The 21784-nt window shown below is 39.7% G+C and overlaps 1 protein-coding gene across 6 annotated transcripts in view; it reads left to right on the forward strand.

Moving 5' to 3' along the window:
- The first annotated feature begins 461 nt into the window (after positions 1-461).
- The window catches only part of LOC132268770 (uncharacterized), a 51011-nt gene continuing 29688 nt past the window's right edge, over positions 462-21784 (forward strand). Inside the window, exons 1-11 of one of the 6 annotated variants that reach the window (XM_059769615.1) lie at positions 468-720; positions 827-870; positions 6912-7153; positions 7954-8039; positions 8135-8536; positions 8622-8959; positions 9064-9133; positions 9221-9564; positions 9702-10113; positions 10196-10296; positions 10919-10962. In XM_059769615.1, the coding sequence (XP_059625598.1) occupies positions 7982-8039; positions 8135-8536; positions 8622-8959; positions 9064-9133; positions 9221-9564; positions 9702-10113; positions 10196-10296; positions 10919-10962 (1769 nt within the window). In that variant the 5' untranslated portion in view covers positions 468-720; positions 827-870; positions 6912-7153; positions 7954-7981. Of the gene's footprint in view, positions 721-826; positions 871-6911; positions 7154-7953; positions 8040-8134; positions 8537-8621; positions 8960-9063; positions 9134-9220; positions 9565-9701; positions 10114-10195; positions 10297-10918; positions 10963-21784 lie in introns of all 6 variants that reach the window. The other 5 variants (XR_009469366.1, XM_059769640.1, XM_059769609.1 and 2 more) reach the window with 5 other exon arrangements.

Raw genomic sequence — 21784 nt, forward strand, 5'->3', positions numbered from 1 at the left:
TAACCTTTACCATTTTAAGTCACCGGATGGCACAAGTTCTCCTATAGCACAGGAGTGGATTCTATTCCGTGTAGCACTAGGGTTTGGAAAGAAAATTGAACGGATTTTTACCGGGATACGCTTGTAATTATATTTTTTATTTGGTAATAAAAATAATATGTTTGTTATTTTAAAAAGGTCCACTAAAATACCAAAACTCCTCCCGTATTTGGAAAAGGGGTACCAATTTATCTAAAACGGTCCTCCAAAATTTAAAAGCTCCCAAATACTATTCAAAATAACTTTCAAATTCAAAAAGTCAAAAGTAAAATTTGAAAAATCAATCCAAACAAGCTATAGTGCCTTAATGGGCTCAGTGGGCATCCCCACCGAAATTATGATTTTTTTTTGGGCAATATATGCAATATTTTTTGAAAATTTATGAAGAGGCCAGGCTGAAATAATGACAAAAAAACCCCACTATCGAACGAGAACGAATATATATACTCTATGGCTTCTGGAAACAGCAGTTCTTCTCCCCATCGCGACCAGCCCCCATCCCCATCCCCATCCAGTCATCCACGTCTCTCTCTCTCACACACGACACACACTTGCTACAAGAACCCTAGTTTTTAACTTGAATAGTTGGTGATCAAAACCCTAATTTTCCTAATCTTTGGCTCTGAAACTAAGGTCTAGCTTGTTTCAACATTTCTCTTCAACAAAAGCTTCATTGAAGGTGTAAGATTATCTATACTTAGGTTCAAAAAATTTCAATAAGTTTTATTTAAGTCGAATTAAATGTTGAAATTTCTCATAATTTATTTATTTATTTTTTTACACACAGCTATTTGGATCAATTGGAATTTGGAAGTTAAGGCCCTTTGCCAGGTACACTATTTGTTTTTTTCTAATAGCATTGCATATGCAATTTCTGAATATTATATTTCTGTTTTGTTATTATTGTTGTTGTTGTTATTATTATTATTATTTTTGGTGTACAATGCACAGGCGCAGAATTATTCTGTTATATGCAATTTGTGAATATTTAATTTCTGTTTTTTCTATTGTTTTTATTTTATTTTTGGGGTATACACAGGCGCAGAATTATTCTGCTTATCATGATGGTTTTATTATTTTATTATTTTTATCTCCTTGTTGTTAAAGGCTGATCCCCTTCACACAATTTTCTGTGTCCGGTTATTAGGGTTATAGGTTATTAGGGGGACTAACTCCAGGAACCCGAATCCCTCCCAAAAATTTTAGAGGCGTGGATAAGGTACATGAGACCATAGGATGGGATTGGGTTTAAACTTTAGAGCCCGAATTTATTTTGTACGGGATTGAGGAACCCGAAATACAAGAAAAGTTTATAAATTTTATACTTTTAATGTTGTATGTTATTTATGTAAAATGAAGTTAAAATTAGATGATTTGTAGCAGTATAGGTATTAACCTACCTTTGACAAAATTTATAATAATTGAATTTTTGTTAAATTAACAAAATAATAAAGAATATAAAATTTTGAAACATGTTATCGATCTTGAAATATCAAATGGTTGATATATCTTTTATTACAACCTATAAATTATTACCATGAGATTATATTACACATGGTTTGGTTATTTTTTGTCACATGATATGAGTGGTTTTATTTAAGGTAAATTACACAGAACTACCCTATGGTTTGCTATAATTACAAGGACCTCCCCTCTGGTTTGGGAATTTACACGGATCTCCCCTAAAAATGAAACTATTTTACACGGACCTCCCATCCTAGTGACGAACTGTCAAATGGACTAACGGACGTGTTTAATTTTCTAAAATGCCCTAAAGTTAGTATAGTAAATGACTGAATTACCCATATTCTTTTAGAATATATATATATATATATATAGGGAAATGCACCACCCACCACCATCCTATCCGACAATAAATTCCGGCAAACCACCACCACAACAGTGATGAGACGCAAATTTCCTTGCTCTCCATCTTCAAAACCGCCGCCGCCACACCTCGACCACCACCCACCGGTGAACCACCACCATTAATATGGACATATACCAAAATATTCAACAGATCCACAAAATTAAATCTAGACCCATAATAATAATATATTGGTGGCGGGGGGTATGGTATTGGTGGCGGCGGCGGTGGGTATTGGTGATGGTAATGGTGCTTTTTGAGCCTTTGCATCAAGAGACCGAAAGAGAGAGAGTTCTATTCATTTAGGCAAAGAAGACGGTCACAGTAATTGAAATTCTAAACATTGAAGCTAGTTTAGTTTTAAATGTGGACCAATCTCATTCTCATCATCACCAAATGCTGCAAATTCTGAAAGAAAGCATAAGATCAATTGGTGTATGCTCCTGGATTATCATTTCCATGGAGGGCCGTTTGGCGAACAAGAGTGCCTCTCAAAGTTGCTTTTTTTCCTTGGATGTCCGTTTTCGGAAAGATCTTGACCCAGGACAACCTCCAAAGAAGAAGACAGATTGTAATGGATTGGTGTTACATGTGCAAAAATGGCGAGAAAACGGTTGATCATCTTGTTTTACATTGCCCAGTTGCCTGAGATTGCTGACTTATATTTTTGGGTTTGTTATTCATTGGGTTATGCCTCAGTCTACCAGAGGCTTGATTGAGGCTCGGAGAGGCTGTATAGTGGGGGCCCAAGCTCGTGACTCTTGGAAAGTCACTCCTTTGTGCGTCTGGTGGTGTCTATGGCTTGAAGAAATAAGAGATCATTTGATGGAAAAGAAAATCATATTGGGTCGTTGAAATTCTCTATTCTTAGCACCCTTTTTTGTTGGGTTCTAGGAAGAAATTGTAAATCCTTGGATGAGCTTATAGAGTTTTTGGATCTGATGAGGGTTTAGAGGCCCTATTTGGCCTTCTTTTGTTTTTGAGGGATGCGTTCCCCTTTTGAACGCCTTTTTATAAATTATTACTTTTCAACAAAAAAAAAAAAAAAAAAAAAAAAAAAAAAAGATCAATTATTGAATTGATTTTTATATATGATGTATTCAAGAAAAGAGTAGAAGTGAAACTGCAGATATGTTTTTAATATAATGGATAGCATCTAGTACACATTATATGATAAATGGAAAAATGAATTTACGTCACTATGAAAAAATACAAGATGTCCTATAATTTAATGGACAAGACAACCTTATACTTGAATAACAAAAAAGATAAAAACAAAAAGGAAAAAAGCAGTGTAGCTGATCCAAAGTATTTGGAATTTTAAGGTATACAGTCAAACTTTAAGTCTGTTGTGGCCGGGCTAGGTTCCTAAATCTAAACCTAGAATATTTTATCCGGCAATAAATTCCAGTAAACCACCGCCATATTGGGAGTAGAGAGGCCATTAATGGCGTATACTTGCAGTTTTTAGGTTAGCTTTTGTGAACGTTGTTGGGCTTGTTGGTGGTGGTAGGTATTGGTGATGGTAATGGTGGTGGTGGTGGGTAGAGAGAGAGAGTGAATAGACGGCGGTGGTGGGCAGGTGGGTGGATTGCTACGTGTATATAGTATTATAGAGAGGGGTAGAGAGAGAAAGGAGGAGAACGGTGAGCAGAGTGTTCGGCTGCCGTAGTGACTACTCTGGCGATGAACAGAGACTAGGCGATGACCATGGAGAACGACGGCGAGGTCGTGACTCTCTCTCCTCTCTCAAACCCCAATATTCCAGTTGCCTTATTCTTTATCCAAACCCGACCAATTCAAGACATGGCCACCTTAATTCCAATCTTCCACCTTCGTATCATCAAGCATTGATAGTAAAAACATCATCTCCCAAATGACAAGTAGTTTTCCAAATCCAATCATCAACCCAAGGCATGGCCTGCATTGGTAGGAGGCAGAGAGAGGAGAGAGAACGAAGACGAGAGAGAAACAATATATGGTAGGGATAAGGGTGCTATGGGTATTTAACTTAATTAAGTGGATGACATCAGCAGAATCCGTCGTTGACTGGCGTTGACTGTAACGAAAAGGAGGTCCGTGTAGGATAGTTTCATTTTTAGGGGAGGTCCGTGTAAATTCCCAAACCAGAGGGGAGGTCCCTGTAATTATGACAAACCATAGAGGAGGTCCGTGTAATTTACCCATTTATTTAACGTATGTAGTTATATATTTTAACATTTTATTTTTTGTAATACTTATTTAATGGTAGTTTATTAAAATTTTAGGTAACCTGAGAAACCCGTGCGGTATAACATGGATAGAGATGCCATGGGTTTCTCGGGAGTTGGGGTTTAGGTGTTAAAACCTTGGGTTTGGCATGGGCTAACCCCTCGGCCCGCCCAAGTTGCACCCTTAATTGTCATCTATGGTCCTTGTGAGAATGCTAGTTTAGGTATATTAGAGTCCACAACTGCAATATCTTGGACTCTTGGACCTAGCACACCCCCCTATATTTGTAGATTGAATTTTGATAGAGGCATTACAATCCATGATCAGAACTATATACAAGATATTTTTAGTACGTTTAAGTGATCATGCAATTTTTGTTTTATTGAAATGTAAGGCCCCCAAGAGGTTTTCTCAATAGTCAACTTGTCTCTTGGATATGCTCTCTTGTCACACCTTAAGTAACTGGATGGATTTGAATTATAGTCCAAATTTTCGGAACATAAAGATGAGAAGTACTTCAAAATTTTGTAGAGGAATTTTCACAAGGATAAATAACTCAGGCGTCCCCATGCAAGGTCAGCCTTTGGCAAGGGACACGTCATCATCTGTGATGCCATGGTAAAGCCTTATAACCAATGTAACAACTTTCAATGCAAAATAACTCCTAAGGCTGGCCATAACTTTTTTCATCAAATCAACATGTGCTTTGCGTAAGATAAGACAGGCTCAGAATGGGGGTGCTTGAGTACCTGACAGCCAACAGCACGTCCCAAGTTGTCATGTTAAGCTTTGGAGGCGTGTCATCGCTTGTCATTACGGGGAGAGTGATGGTGGGTGGCAATTTACGGAGGCTAGATTCCCAGCGGGTATGGGCTCTTGGAAACTTATCCGTAGAGGTTGGGATGAATTTTCTAAAAGGATTCGGTTCAAGGTTCAAAGTTGAAGAAATGTCAGGTTTTGGGAAGACAGATGGTGTGGGGATTCGGCTTTGGCCCTTTGGTTCCTCAAATTTACCGGATTGTTGTGAATAGGGATGCTGTAGTGCTGACTATTATTGCCTTGATAATGGAAGGGTGACTTGGGATATGCAGTTCCGTAGACAGTTCCATGATTGGGAACTATTGGAGGTTACAGATTTTCTTGCTTTCATCTATAGCCAGGTGGTGGTCGGGGTGGGCATGGATGAGATGGTGTGGGTGGGTTCCTTGAGAGGGGTGTTTGAGGTCAAGTCATTCTATTTTAGTATGGTGGAGCTTCCTGGTCCGCTTTTCCTTGGAAAGCTATTTGGAGGACGAAAGCATCACTGAAGGTGGTTTTTTTCTCGTGGACAGCTACTTTGGGAAGCATCCTCACTATTGATAATCTTGGAAGAAGAAGTTAATTTGTGGTTAACAGGTGCTACATGTGTAAGAAGATGGGGGAATCTGTCAACCATCTTCTCATTCATTGCTCAGTGGCAAGGGAGGTTTGGTCTTTGTTTTTGGTTGCGTTTGGTATTCCATGGGTGTTCTCAGAATCTACGGTCGACTTGCTAGAGACTTGGAGAGGGTGTACAGTGGAGAGCCGAGTTAGAGATGCTTGGAGGGCTACTCCCCTGTGTATATGATTGGGTTTGTGGCGTGAGAGAAATAGGAGATACTTTGAGGGAGTGGAGTCTCCTATTTGGGCTCTTGAGTATAGTATACTTTCTTCTTTATTCTTTTGGGTAAATGGGCGGGATTGTATGTCAATGGATTGTCTTTTGGATTTTGTTGATAGGTTAAAGCTATAGTGTTGTTATTGATGGCGGTCGTCTTATTTGGGAGCGCTCCCCTTTTGAGCCTTTTTATAAAATCTTTCTTACCTTAAAAAAAAAAAAAAAAAAAATGAAAAATGTTAAGCATTGCAACTCCAAGTCATTACATTGGGTGCAGCTTCACCCGAAACATCCAATCCATGTCTACCACAACCATATCCTCACGTGGGAAAATATCTTACTATCACTGACCTCCATCATGGCCGTTCACGTGGCATTCATCCAGTCATGGACCTTGCTTCTCCTCTACTATAAATAGATCTCATGGAGGTGTCCCTGGCACCCTGCACTAAAACACTTGTTTCCATACTTGCATCCTTGAGCTCCAAGCCTTCCGTATATAGTTTCTTTTACAGCGTAGCTTATAGCTTTTCTTCATTGCACTTTACATGCTTCCATAGTGTAATCAGTATCTCTTAAGTTTCCTTCACTCTCATTTATGTGCTTTCGTTAGTGTAATCTGTAATCCTTAGCCCACGAGTCTGATAGATTGTAACTGATGCTCATTGTACTGTTTCAAAGTTAATGAGGTGAAAGTTACTTTTTGCTTAAAGGTATTGTTGTTTGCTCGTTTCATGGTATAACACTTTCCTCCGTAACCAACTCATTTAAAAAATGGACAGAGTCCTCCAGTTAGGACTGAAGTAAACAAATCAGTGAGAGAGTCATTCTTGCTCTCCACAATCGCAAGTCAGATAGGGCATTTCTTAAGGCCATCCACGGCGGTAGCATCAGGAATATTTGCTTGGCTCTCATTAGCTTGGCGCATTGGCTTTAGCCAGCTAAGCTGCAAATCTGGACCAAACGGTCTTGCCACGCCCTCAACCCATAAAATTACAAGTAAGCCCCTGGGCCACACTTTGAGCCAAACAGGTGTATCCGGCAAGTTTTCAACACATATTACCCTGCTTGTAGTTAGTTGTGTCTACATTTCTATCAATTAAATGCTTTGCTTATTAGCAAAATATTATCGAAACTCTTACCGGCTATATATTGTAGGGGTGCTTTTTGATAATGAGGCATCTTGGTAGTGGTCATTTTGTGTTTGCAAATGTGCAAGGGACTTCTAAGTGGCCTACAAGATGGAGCAAAATTTAGAAGTTAGCTAACAACATACTGTTCACTTTTGCATTGAGTCACATCTTGCCGTCGCATATCGTTCTATATCTATCACCTGTTTGAAAATTCTCCGAAGTGCGAAATACTTGCATATTTCTTCTTAATCAATCAGAGATTTACAGGTATAAGGATGTTCTTTATTCTTTATATCACTCATCACTTCAGAATAGATTTTACTCTTTTGTTTGTTTCATTCATTTTAATTGGTGTTCCCAATTTATACAGAATTTTGCATATTTATAAATCAACGATTTGTTTGATTCTTGTTATTCAATCAGATGTTTCATTTTATGCTTTTGAGATCACTCAATAATCTTGTCCTAAATTCATTTTTCAATACGCATGATATAGAATATGATACATATGTTCTCAGAACACCAACTTTTACATAGTATTATAAAAATTTTGTAACACAAAAGGTGATTAAGATTAAGGAGAACATCAACTTTCACATTCTTCTACATCTTATTTTTCCTCATTTACAAAAGTGAATTCAATTTTTTTTTTTTTTTTGGGGGGGTGGGGGATGAGTTTATGTGTAGTTTATCAGCGAGTAAGTTCTCAATGTGGAATATCAACAAATGAATATTTACCAATTAGTTCTCAATGTTGTACATCAACTTTTGCTCCTTTGCTTTTTCTTCTTCTGTTATTTGTGTTATTATTATTATTTTTGATAAGTTAGTTATTTGTGTAAATGGACATTGCTTCTGGCAAGTTCTATTAAAAATTTATTTGAAAATATAGCTGTGGCAGGCATAGGTTGTGGTCTTTTCAAATAATATGCATTCGGATGTTGTAATGACATGATGGAGGAGATTGTTTTTCTAGCTTTGGAGAATTGGCAAGAAACTTTTTGAAGATTTGTAGTTCTCTTTTATAGTATTGCATCTACATAAAATTTTAGTTCTTTTTGAACCAGAACTTCCATTTAGGTTGAGGCAGTCCCAATGGCGTTTGATTTGGACCCTTTTGATGATATCCTTCCTGATCCTGCTACGAAGATTGGTATGTAATGATTTCAAACTATTGTCAACTTGTTGTATATGACGGGCTGTTCTTGCTTCAAAGGACTGAATTGTTGATATTAAATGCTGTTGCAGCTAGGGCTGGTGGCAAATTTCAACCTAAGGCCAAACCCCGACCAAGAAATGGTTCATCCGTGTCAGTCACTTCCACACAATTAGTTCAGACTGTTGATGTTGTGGAGAATGGATCAACTGATCTGTATTCATCTTTGTCTACCTCAGAGGCTCTCAGGACTAAAGAACCACTGGGAAACTGTAAAGATTCTTTGTCAGGAGTTCATTCTTCCGATGACAATAAAAGCTCTGAATCAGTGAACCCCTCATTAGAATATGTTGTCGTTAGAGAGAGTGTGGACCCCGTAGATGGTTTGCAATCACACTCTGTAATGCCTGAAACCAATGGAGATTGGCATTCTGGGTTTTTTTTTGGGTTGGAATCTTTTAATGATTTTTTTTCTCAATCTACAACGGGAACAGGTGAGTAGCTAATGCCTTTTAACCTGTTGTTAGATTTCTTCGCCTTGCTTGAATTTATTGACTACTTTTTGTATTACATTGGCAGTGAGCACTGCAAATAGGTCTCCACCTAAGATGGACATGGATGCTGAACTAAAGAACAATTTCTCAACGCCCTGTACTGTAAATGCAGAGGCAGAAGATTCTGTTGTGTCTTCAAAGATGACAAATTTTAATGTTTCTGATACCAGAAACACAGAAGAGGGACTTGTTATTCCCGCGGTTTCTTCCTTTGATGTCTCAACCTCTAGGGCATATAATGCTGCCCCAGCTCCCACCTGTTCTGAAATTTCCATGGGCCTAGCTCCTAGATCCTGTGAAGAAGCTGCTGTTTCTAATAGCGGTGGAGATTTTTATGTAGATGATCGAAGGTTGGAAACAGAGGTGATTATTTTTGTTTCTTCTTGTTCTTGTTCTTTTAAATTATAGCCATTCTATTATCTCATTAAAGATAGTTATGGGGTTAATTCGGTTTGAACTTCGGTTAGTTTCAGGATATGGAGGTGTTTCCTTGCCTGGATAAGCTAGATATTATGTCCAAGTTAACCACTAGCTCAGGTATATGCAAATTTCACCATTCTTGATTGTTTGTTTTGCTTCTATTTAGCTGTGGTGAATTTCTTACTGAGGCCGTCTTGATTGCAGGATGGCGGACTGGCAAGTTTCAACCTAAGCCCAAGGTACACATTGATAAGGAGAAATCGAGAGCTAGCATCTCTGATCAAGATGCAGTTGAGTGCATTTCATGTCCCCAGGATTCTCAGTTGGTTCATTCTGAAGTTGAATGCATTGATGAGATCTCAATCCCTGCATTCCCACCTGACCATGTTGTTGATTTCTCCTCATTGAGGTTTGGTGATATTCCCACGGATCCTACATCTGAACTCACAGTGAATGAAGAACCAACAAATATTATTGGGACTTCTCAATCAGACGCTGACAACCCTGGACAACAAATGGAGACTGTTCCTGAAATGCCTGGAGAAGTTGTATGACATTTGACTTTTGTGGTACTTTTTGTTTAACACGAACAACTTCTGTTTATTTGTGTTTATCTGATCCTAGCCTTTTTTTTTTTTTTTTTGGATGTGTTTCTTTTTTCTTATAAACAATAAATTTGAGTTAGGTTATTCAGAGGGCTAAGCATAGAAAAAGAAAAACTAATGCGATATCAGATCTTTCATTGGAACATCAAAATGTTTCCACATCTGTTCAAGAGAATGAAGTCCGCAGAACAGTGAGGCGGTTGAGAAAGCAGATCAATGCATGTGAACTTGTTGATGAGTCTGAGGATGAGGGTCATGATTATGCGGACTTCCCTGCAGAGTGTCCTAGTGTTTCTGTTGTAGACAATGACACTGCATATCACGTGGAAAATGAACCCCGAAATAAAAGATTGCCAAGAAAGTCCAAGAGACCTGTTGCCGAGAAAGATAAGCCTGTTCGAAAACGTAACAAGGCCCATGAAGTAACAGTTCAATCTACAAAAGAGCCTCCTAAAAGGTTCTCTCACTCTACTCGGCGAAATAAAAGGCGAGGTAACTTCAGTTCCTCGGTGTTAAATTTGACTGGCATGATGAATTTTTTCAGCTACTTGTTAAACAACCTTCTGTTTTATAGTGGACAAGGTTTTGCTGGAAACTCCAGAGGATGAAATTGACCTCCAGAAGTTGTGTATCAGGGATCTAATTCTGCTTGCTGAGCACCGGGAGCGAATGGTGGTACATGCCAATCATTATTTTATATATATATATATATATATATATATATATATATATATATGTTTTTAATTCTTTTGTTCCCCTCACTGTACTGTTGTTGACATGAGACAACATTGGTATGAGTTTAGAATATGTGTTTGGCACATGAATACAAATGAGTCAATCCAATAGACGTGATAATGGTGGAAGAAAAAAATTTCAAGTTTGATTGAAGATTGTTTTGCAAATAGATGAAGATCCCCCTCTTTTTTCACATCATTCCATTTAATATAAATTCTAATTGAATATATTCTTAAAGAATAATAATATCATATACTACTTTTTTATATAACATATAACTGTAATATATAATGTATTTAAATTAAATGTGCTGGGTGTGTCTACATAACTACATGTGACATTTAGACACATTTCAGCCAAGAGATTTGGAATTTATGGCGGTTTGATGCCTACACACCCACACCCATACACATACTTGAATCCATGTAACATAAATCGATAAATAACATATGCATTAAGTTTTTCTTTATCGTTTTATTTTTTAATTTTCTTTTCCTTTGCATTGCATTTCCATAGCCTCAGTAGCTTTACTACCAATTACCTTTTATTTTCCTTGGTGCAGAATAAAGAGGCGACAACATCAGAAACACCATTAACCAATCACAGGTATTGAAATTCTTTGAACATGATCTATTTTCTGATTATTTTAGGTGCCTCATCTATGCTTTTTCTATAGGCGTAATGGTTTTCTTGGATACATACCCCATTGAACTGCAAAAAAATTTCATGCCACGTAGCGGCATAATGTTAAATCCAGCTCAACTTGTTTTTTGGTTTGTGCACGCACATGGGTGTGTGTCTTGGAAGTGGAAAATAGGGGATGGGAAGAACTGAGTCTGTCTGCTTGAATACATGTCTCACTTTCTCCATGACTGACTGAGCTTAGCTTGCATGATATTTTTTCTTTTTCCGTGACAACAACGACAACAACCAAGCCTTTTCCCGGCAAACCTTTTGGCTCGCTGCAGAGGAACTTTGACAGGAACTTTGATGGTTTTGTTCGATAAGAAGAGTAGGTTGTAATTGATTTGAATCCGCGGAATTACTTGGCGTCGGCCTATTCATGTTCATATTGGTCATGACAAATTTTCACGCCAGGCTCAAGCTACCTGACACAACCCCCTCCTTTATCCTGGCTTGGGACAGGCTGTGTAAAGATCACAGGCTTGAGTGTTTTTTTTTTTTTTTTCCCCAAGTTTTCTCATCTTTTTGAAGCTGTTGGATATAAGCCTAAAATTTGTTTCAGGAAATTTTAGTGTTAAATTACCAATCCTAAAGACTCTAAGTTGAAATAGTTTTCGAGGATACGTTTATAAATTCAAATTTAATTTTGAAACTTCCTTTCTGCAAGCTTGTTAACTGATAATTGAAAATTCAAGTCTCAAGTGAATTATTTCAAGTGTTAACTAATTATGTGCTATCGAGTTTATTTAATTGGGAAACCATAGGATTTTTTTAGTTTTCAGCACTTATTAGGGGTTACCCAGACAGCCTTTTGTTGAATTTGTTGAGAAACGGAGGGGTCTATTTTTCCTTTGCCAGAAATATATCTCACTTAGAACGGTTACATGAATAACCAATATAGGATGTGGAACTAGATGTTACTATGGCATGGATTCCACAAAATATATATATATATATATATACATACATGAATTTTCTGATAACTTTTGGGCCTCTAGCCTATTGATTTCATTTTTTGGGCAGACACTTGCAGTTTAGCTTCCAGGCTACTCTCCTCCATGTTGATTTATAGCACCAGATTATGTGTGTGTTATGCATGTGCATGTCCAAGGACGCATTTTTCTTTTGGTTATTGTTTTGTGGGATAGCAGATGGGTGTCTTTGGTGGATTCTCGGATTGGGAATTTCTCTATTTCATGTGTGTTCTCTATGGTGGAGGATGGTTTCCATTGGGTCTTTTCGGGTGTGTATGGGCCCACGGATGATCTGGCAAGGCTGATGTTATGGGAGGAGCTAGGGGTTCGTGGCGGGCATTGGTTGCTGCTGTGGTGTATTAGGGGTGATTTCAATGTTATTCGCTCCCCTTTTGAGAGATCGACGGGAAGGTGGACATGGAGTCTTTTTCGGCTTTCATTGATGCTTCTGGGTTGGTTGACTTGCCTTTGGAGGGAGGGCCTTTTACTTGGTCTAGTGGACGCTCTCCTCCTACCTTCTCTCGGCTCGATAGATTCCTTGTGTCGGGAGACTGGGAGGAGAAGTTTGCTGATGTTGTTCAGGCTACTTTGGCTCGCCCTATTTCTGACCATGTTCCGTTGATGTTGGATTGTGGTGGGTTGCGTAGAAGACGATCTCCATTCAGATTCGAGAATATGTGGCTTCGTGCTGAGGGTTTTCTGGATAGGGTTCGAGTTTGGTGGGATGGATTTGGGGGGGACGGTACCCCAAGCCATTTGCTCACGGTTCACTTGCGTCTTCTTAAGGAAGACATCAAGATTTGGAACAAGGAGGTTTTCGGGAATCTTATCTGGAGGAAGAATCAAGTCTTTTCTGGGATTGCTGATATTGACCGGATGGAAGGTCAGGGGGTCATAGCGGACTCCCTGAAGGCTAGGAGGGTGGAATGTCAGGCGGAATTTGCTGAGATTGCTATTATGGAGGAGATTTTGTGGAGATGAAAGTCTCGTGCTCTGTGGCTCAAGGAAGGTGACAGGAATACGAAATTTTTCTATCGCTTGGTCAACGCCCATTGCAGGGGCAATCATATTGGTAGGATTTGGGTGGAAGGAGAGTTATTTTGCAAGGAGGATGAGATTTGCAAGGGTATCGTTGACTTCTATGTGAAGCTTTTCACAGAGTCTGTTGGGTGGAGACCTTTGCTTGAGGGGCTCCAATTTGATTCTATCTCTAGTGAGGAGGGCTCTGGTCTGGAGGTGTCTTTTTCTGAAGAGGAAGTGTTGGTTGCGTTGAAGAGCTGTAACGGGGATAAAGCCCCAGGTCCTGATGGGTTTACTATGAGATTTCTTCTGGAGTGCTGGGAGGTGGTTAAAGGGGAAGTGATGGGCACATTTCATGCTTTCCACACTCGGGGCTCTTTTGAAAAGAGCTTGAATGCCACTTTCATTGCCTTTATTCCCAAAAAAGGGGGGGCGCTGGATGTTAAGGATTTTCGCCCTATAAGTTTGGTGGGATGCATTTATAAGTTGATTGCCAAAGTTCTTGCTAATAAATTGAGGAAGGTGTTGGATGGAGTCATTCTGACTCTCAGAATGCCTTTGTGGGAGGTCGTCAGATTCTGGACTCAGTTCTTATTGCTAGTGAGTGTGTTTATGCCAGATTGCACAGTGGGTTCCAGGTGTTCTGTGTAAGTTGGACATCGAGAAGGCATACGACCATGTGAGTTGGAGCTTCCTTCTTTATCTGATGGAGAGGATGGGGTTTGGAGTGCGATGGAGGAATTTTGTATTTCCAGTGCTTGTTTCTCTGTGCTTGTGAATGGAGCTCCGTTGGGTTTTTTCTCTAGGTCGAGGGGGTTGAGGCAGGGAGATCCGCTTTCCCTTTTTTTGTTCCTTTTTGTGATGGAAGCCCTCAGCAGGTTGATGAGGAGGGCCGTGGAGTTGGGTTTTCTGAGCGGTTTCCGGGTGGGCAGGTATATTGCTAGTCAGTTGGAGATTTCGCACTTGATGTTTGCAGATGATACTTTGGTTCTGTGTGATGCAGATGTGTCCCAGCTCAGATATCTTAAATGTGTATTGATTTGGTTCCAAGTTGTGTCCGGCCTTAAGGTGAATGTTGGAAAAAGTGTTTTGGTTCCAGTCGGTGAGGTCCCTGGCATCGGGTTCCTTACGAGCATTCTTGGATGCCGTAGAGGCTCTTTTCCCATTTCTTATCTAGGGTTGCCCCTTGGTGCTCCTTCGAGATGTGTGGGGGTTTGGGATCCAGTCGTGGATAGGTTTGAGAGGCGGTTGGCGGGGTGGAAGAAGCAGTATCTTTCCAAAGGGGGGCGGGTGACTCTGATACCATTTCTAGTCTTCCCACCTATTTTATTTCTTTGTTCCAGATTCCCTCCTCGGTGGCGAAGAGGATTGAGCGTTTGCAGCGCAATTTTTTTTGTTGGGGGGATTGGGGGGTGGGGTTCAAGTTTCACCTAGTTCGTTGGGAGCAAGTTTGTAAGCCGATTCAGAATGGAGGGTTGGGGCTTAAAAGATTGGTGCCTTTCAATAAAGCTCTCCTTGGGAAATGGTTATGGAGGTTTGGGGTGGAGAGGCATTGGCTTTGGAGGAGGGTCGTGGTGAGCAGATTTAGGGAGAGTATAGGAGGGTGGTGCTCTCTTGAGGTGCGTGGTCCTAGGGGTGTGGTGGTTTGGAAGTTTATTCGACAGGGCTGGGCTAATTTTTCCAATCATGTTCGGTTTCGTCTCAGGGATGGTAGGCGGATTAGTTTTTGGAAGGATGTCTAGTGTGGGGACATCCATCTTGCTCTTACTTTCCCTCGTCTGTTCAGGATTGCTTCGGATAGGCAGGCCAGGGTGATCAACTGTTATCATATTGATAGTGGGAGATTGGTTTGGGATGTTCGATTTAGGCGTCTGTTTCAGGACTGGGAAGTTGACGATACCATCTGCTTTTGGAGTTGTTGTATCGGCAGGGTGTTATGGTCGGTGATTCTGATGTTTGGATTTGGGCTCCCAATGCTCAGGGTCGCTTTGAGGTGCGGTCTTTCTTTAGGTGTCTCTCTCAAGAGCCTGAAGGTCCTTTCCCGTGGAAGGCAGTTTGGCATTCTAAGGCTCCTCATAAGGTGGCCTTTTTGGCTTGGACCTCTGTTTTGGGAAAGATTTTGACTCAGGATAATTTGAGAAGAAGGAATCAGGTGGTGGTTAATCGGTGTTATATGCGCCGTGAGGATGAAGAGTCAGTGGACCATCTTTTTTTGCATTGTCCTTTGGCCAAGGATTGTTGGGATTTGATGCTTGGCCTGTTTGGTTTTCTGTGGGTCATGCCTGACTCTTCTAGAGGTTTGATTGAGGCTTGGAAAGGCTGTTCTGTGGGGGCTCACATTCGAGACGCATGGAGGGCTACGCCTCTTTGTATTTGGTGGTGCATTTGGCTTGAGAGAAACAGGAGATATTTTGAGGGAAAGAGTCACCTATATCTGTTCTGAAATTCTCCATTGTTTCCACTCTTTTTTGTTGGGTTTCGGGTAGAGATTATAGATATATTGAGGACATTGTAGATTTTTTGGCCTCTTTGAAGGCTTAGTGGTTCTTGCTTCTTGTTGTTCCTTGGGATGCGCTCCCCTTTTGAGTGTTTTTTATACAATTCTTACTTATCAAAAATAAAAAAAACTTAAATCTCATCATCCAGCAAAATAACAAATAACTGACTTTATTAACTGGATTAAAACAACCGTACATATAAGCAAAAGTTAAGGCATTCCATTTGAATTACAAGGAAACAAATTCCAATAATTACATTATTCCACTCAATAATATCTTGCATACAAAAGAAATCAACTAAAACCAATAACAAAGATGCTTATCATAACATCAATTCTGCTCCATAGGTGCCTTACCTGAAATGTTAAATAGAGGGTGAGCTGACAGCTCAACAAGAAAACTCTTACTACACCTTAATAACAATTGTACAATATATTATAAGCTAATAATATTTTAATACACATGTAATAATAAGCAACTCTCCCACTTGGTTCCATTTATCAAGGAATAGCTTCCAAGCTTGATTAGTTAAGGTAATAATAATAACCTTTTAATCTTTAATCATTTAAATTCTCAGTTAATTCCACAAATCCTGAAATTTCGGGCAAGGAACGAATCCAACCTTTTAGTATGTGGTAAGGAACGAACCCAACCATCCAATAATAGGCAAGGAACAAATCCACCTTTCAAGGACAGAACATTTAATTTAATTACATTTTTAGTAGCACTTTAACATGTTATTCCATTAACACCTCTCAATTATGAAAAGAGTACAATCATTTAAATAATACATTGATTAACTTATAACCCCACATACTCATTATAATCAATAAGACACTTAATTAATTTAACTAACAACCATTCTCATACACTCTCACTTAAGAACTAAAGTAGCTCTTTATAGGCTAATTAATTCTGCAATAGACCCAAATACCATCTAATTAAATTAATTCCAAAAACTTATGCATAATTACATCTCATAATAGTTCTGATAATTTTCTAGAATTCTCTGGAATCTATTTCTATTTTCCTCACTAACATCCAGCTCACCCAAATCCTAATACCTTCCATTATTGCAAATTCTCCAATCACAATCACCCCATTCTGAGTCCGAAAATCACATTTAAACATGAACTAACACTTGTCAACTCCAGCCTATTTCACCAAGGAACTAATTATTTTAATATTTCTTATGAGGTACCAATTTCTAGAACTCAAGAGTTCTTGCTTATAACTATATTTTTATAGTGATGCCCATTATATTATTCATTCATAATCCACCTTGAATCACATCAACCCACTCAAAATTTCCTAAAAGAAAATCAATCTTCTAACAAATTATTTCCCTGACAATCACAAGGTTTTACTATAACAAGAAGTTCAAGCTTTTATAATTATATAAGTGCAGTACCAGTAAAATAAATTCATCCTAACTTCCCAATTCATTTGTCAGTACTATCAACCTATTTTCGAAACAAAATGAGTTTTTTTTTTTTTTTTGATAAGTAAAAATATATTAGAAAAACATTCAAAAGGGGAACGTGTCCCTAATACAAGGAAAAAAAAGGTCTAAGGACCAGTGGAATCCAAGAGATCAAAGAAATCATCAGTCGAGGAGCATGCACTTCCTCTTACATAAGGGAACAGAGAACGAAGAATATGAATTTTTAAAGTCGCTAAAGACGATTCTTTTCCTTCAAAGGATCTGTTATTCCTCTCACACCACAAGCACCACCAGACACAATGTGGAACAATCTTTTAAAAATCCCGAGCTTGTTCTTTGACAGGACACCTTTTCCAAGCATTAATCAATTGAGAGGAGTGCCTAGGCATTACCCAAAAAAGGCCAAACATGCTAAAAATAAAGCTCCAACAATCAAACGCCACAGGATAATGCAAAAGAATGTGATCCACGGATTCACTATCACCTTTACATAAACAACACTAATTAACAATGATGTTGCCTCTCTTTCTCAAATTGTCCAATGTCAAAATATTCCCCAATAAACGAAGAATGCGATTCGAAGAGGAGCTTTAGAGTGCCAGACAGACTTCCAAGGGAACTCAGGACCAACGAAATTGGACAAACAGATGAACATAGAGCGGATACCATACCGACCATGAGCTAAAGGAACCCACAAAATATCATCACACTCTCTGCCAGAATCCTTCTGTTTATACAACGTATCCAAAAAAACACAAGCTTCCTCTATTTCCCAATTCTGAACGCCTAAACTGCATATCCCACGTAACTCCATTGTTATCAAGTTGATAACAATCAATCACGTAAACATGCTTATTGACTGCAATACTGTAAAGCCTAGGAAATGAGTGAGACAACAATTGATCGCTGCACCAAAGGTCCTCCCAAAAACGAACATGTCTGCCATCACGAACTTTGAATCTAATATGTGTGGAGAAAACATCCCAACCCTTTTGAATGAATTTCCACACACCAACGCCAATCGTAATAGTGACTGGAAGAGATGACCAGCCCCCACTCTCCTCACCAAAACGACACGAGACAACTCTTCTCCACTGACGATGACGTTCCCTTCCAAATCTCCATAACCACTTTCCCAAGAGAGCACGATTAAAAGGAACAATTTTTCGAATGCCTAACCCACCTAACCTCAACGGTTGGCAGACTTGATCCCAATTGACAAGATGATACTTAAACTCCTTTCCCCTTCCACCCCAAAGAAAATCCCTTTGAATTTTTTCAATCCTTTCAGCAACAAAGTATGGAATTTGAAACAAAGATAAAAAAATAGGTAGGAAGGGATGAGAGAGTACTCTTAATGAGTGTGACTCCCCCCCCCCCCCACCCCCACCCCCAAGAAAGATACTGCTTTTTCCATCCTGCTAATCTTTTCTCATATCTATTAATCACTGGATTCCAATTCCCAACTCGAGTAGAAGAAACTCCCAAAGGCAATCCTAAATAAGGAAGAGGAAAAGAACCAACTCCACATCCTAAAACAGCAGTTAAGGAGGAAATATCTGGAACATTCCCCAACTGGGACAAACACACTCTTTCCGACATTAATCTTTAGCCCAGAAACCGCTTGGAAGCAAGCGAGAGTGCACCTCATATATCTGAGTTGAGAAACTTCAATATCACAAAATACCAAAGTATCATCAGCGAATAATAAATGGGAAATCTACATCTGATGTTCAACATCTCTGCCAACTCTGAACCCCCTGATGTAACCCAAATCTTCTACTTTTCTCATTAACTTGCTCAAACCTTCCATGACAATGAGGAAAAGAAAAGACGATAATGGATCTCCTTGTCGCAGACCACGCGAGCTAGCAAAAAAACCCGCAGGTGAACCATTCACGAGAACAGAAAACATAACTGACAAAATACAAGTTTCAATCCATTTTATCCACTTATCACCAAACGCCATCCTCCGTAGCAGATACAGAACAAACCTCCAATTAACATGGTCATAAGGTTTCTCAATATCAAGCTTACACAAAACGCCAAGAACCCCACTTCCTAATCTAGAGTCAACACATTCCCCAGCAATAAGTACAGAATCCAAAATCTGCCTTCCACCAACAAAAGCATTCTGTGATTCTGAATTGAGACCATCCAAAACATTACTCATCCCGGAGACAAGAACCTTGGCAATAAGCTTATACAAACATCCAATTAAGCTAATTGGCCGAAAGTCCTTAATATCAGAGGCACCGCTCTTCTTAGGAATAAGAGCAATAAAAGATGCGTTCAGAGATTTCTCAAATGTGCCATGAGAATAAAACTCCTGAAAAGTGCCCATCACCTCAGTTCGCACCACCTCCCAACTCTCTTTAAGAAAGCGCATGGTAAACCCATCTGGCCTGGAGCTTTGTCCTCGTTGCAACTGGAAAGTGCCTTAAGCACTTCCTCCTTCGTGAATGGAAACTCAATTCTATCCCTATCCAATGCAGAAATAGAATTAAATGGAAGACGATCAAGAGTAGGTCTCCAATCCAGAGTCTCAGTGTAAAGCTGCTGATAAAAAGAAGCGATTCTCCCGCGCACATCGTCCTCCCTCCACAATTCAGAACCATTGACCCGGATACGCCCGATGTGATTACATCTTCTGTGGGCATTGGCAAGTTTATGAAAGAATTTTGTATTTCGATCCTCATCTTTTAACCACAAAGCCCGAGACTTCTAGCGCCACGAAATCTCCTCCATATGAGCAATCTCAGCAAAAACCGCTTGGCAAGAGGCTCTTTTAGAGCGTAAAGATTCCCCACTCTGTCCCACCTCGTCAAGACGATCAAGCTCAACAATATCAGCAAGAACTCTATTCTTCTTCCATTCAAGATTCCCAAACACTTCTTTATTCCACCTCTTTAACTCATTTTTAAGAAACTGAAACTTTCTAGCTAACACATAACTAGCAGAGCCTGTGAAATTTGCTTTCTCCCACCAAGACTGAACCTTCCCTTGAAAGTCCTCGGATCTAAGCCACATGTGTTCAAAACGGAAAGGAGTGCGTCTAGAACTCAAGCCACCACAATCTAAAACAAGAGGCATATGATCAGATGTGACTCTAACCAACACAGCCTAAGACTTTCGGAAAATGCTCTTCCCACGCCCCAGAAATCAGGAATCTATCTAACCGGGCAAAAGTAACCTGTTCCCTACCATTAGACCAAGTAAAGGCCGCTCCTTCCAATGGAATATCAATAAGGAAATTACTGTCAATAAATTCTGAAAACATGGTCATTTCTGAAGACCACCTGCCCCCTGTGGACCTCTCAAATGGGGACCTAACAGAATTAAAATCCCACCTAAGCAGCAATGCAATGACCATAAATCCTTCACATAACAAAGCTCTTCCCACAGGACTGGTTTATCACTATCAGTAACAGCCCATAAACTCCTGAAAACACCCACCTGAAATTGTCTTCCTCCATCTGAAACATACAAGACACAGAGAAAATACCCTTCCAACAATTCAGACTTGACAAGCATCTTCGATCCCACGAGTAGAATACCACCTGAAGTACCTTTTGCCATTTAACACTTCCCAATCCACAAACCTACCTTCCCAAAGACTCCTAACAATCTCAACAGTAATATCAGCCATCTTAGTTTCCTGTAAACAGACAACATGAGCACTCCACTTCCTCAAAGTTACCTTGACAACTCTTCTTCTTTTCGGATCATTAAGACCACGAACATTCCATGTTATAAGTCGTAGCTTCATTAAGAACCAAAAACAATCAATTCTCCTCCTCCTCCCCGTTTACCACTTCTGGTTCTTCCCCTTTCTTTGGTCGTCCCATTCTTCCCGTCATAATTAACACAAGAAATCAAATTCTTCACTTCCTGTTCGCCTTTCCGATGTGAATTTCTGGCTTGGACTTCTTTTGTGTCACGATTTGGTTCAGTACTACCATTTCCTACAACAATTTCGTGAAGAATAGACAAGGTTTGTTCCTCATAACCTTCTGCAGAGACACCCAAAGCATCTTTACTGCTCCAATATATAATGCTGCTGAGAAGGAACATCAACCACTCCTAACTGCAAATTCCCCTCTGTTTCCGAAGCATCAACTTCTTTGGATGGGGTTGGCAAAATCTCCTCATGCTCAGATGGTAAACTGCTCAAACCTTCAACCGCAGCAAAGAGCCGAAGCTCTTTAAGCAAAGCTACAGTTGAGTCATTATTCAATTTGAAATGCAGATCTTTCCCAACGCAAACTGTCACTCCATTGAAAGAACCCATACTCCCAGTTGTGACCTTTGAGACATCCAACTTTGACCCATCTCGCCATGAACTTGAAGTCCCAATAATACTTCTCTGTTGATTCGATACATCCTCCACAACATTCCTGTTACTTATCTCTCCACCCGAAGAAGAAGTAGAGGTAGAGGTAGAGAAAGCGTTTAGAGAAAGATCAGAACTCAAACCTGTATAAGAAGTGTGAGATCGTGCAACCCATTTTTGTTTTTCAGTCTGAGTCCACCGAGATCCATGGCGACCGACGTTCATCGTTCTCCTATCAGGTTTCAACAAATGAGTTGAAGGCTTAGCATGGGTTTGTGATTCTTGAGGGCCAGGTTCAGTATTTGGTAAAGAGATAAATAAGGAATTAGGCCCTTTTCGTACCTATCTATTAGGCCCAGACCTAATAGACCCAACCTGAAGCTGCCCACTTTGACCAAATCTAAGTGGCCCTTTCTGTACCCGTCGATTAGGCCCAGAACCCAAATTCGCTCTGTTGGGTTTAGGCTGAGTGAGC

The sequence above is a fragment of the Cornus florida genome, unplaced genomic scaffold (assembly GCF_030987335.1).
Source record: "Cornus florida cultivar Cherokee Brave unplaced genomic scaffold, ASM3098733v1 CherokeeBrave_3.0.0_Hap2_Chr01, whole genome shotgun sequence".
NCBI classification, from domain to species: domain Eukaryota; kingdom Viridiplantae; phylum Streptophyta; class Magnoliopsida; order Cornales; family Cornaceae; genus Cornus; species Cornus florida.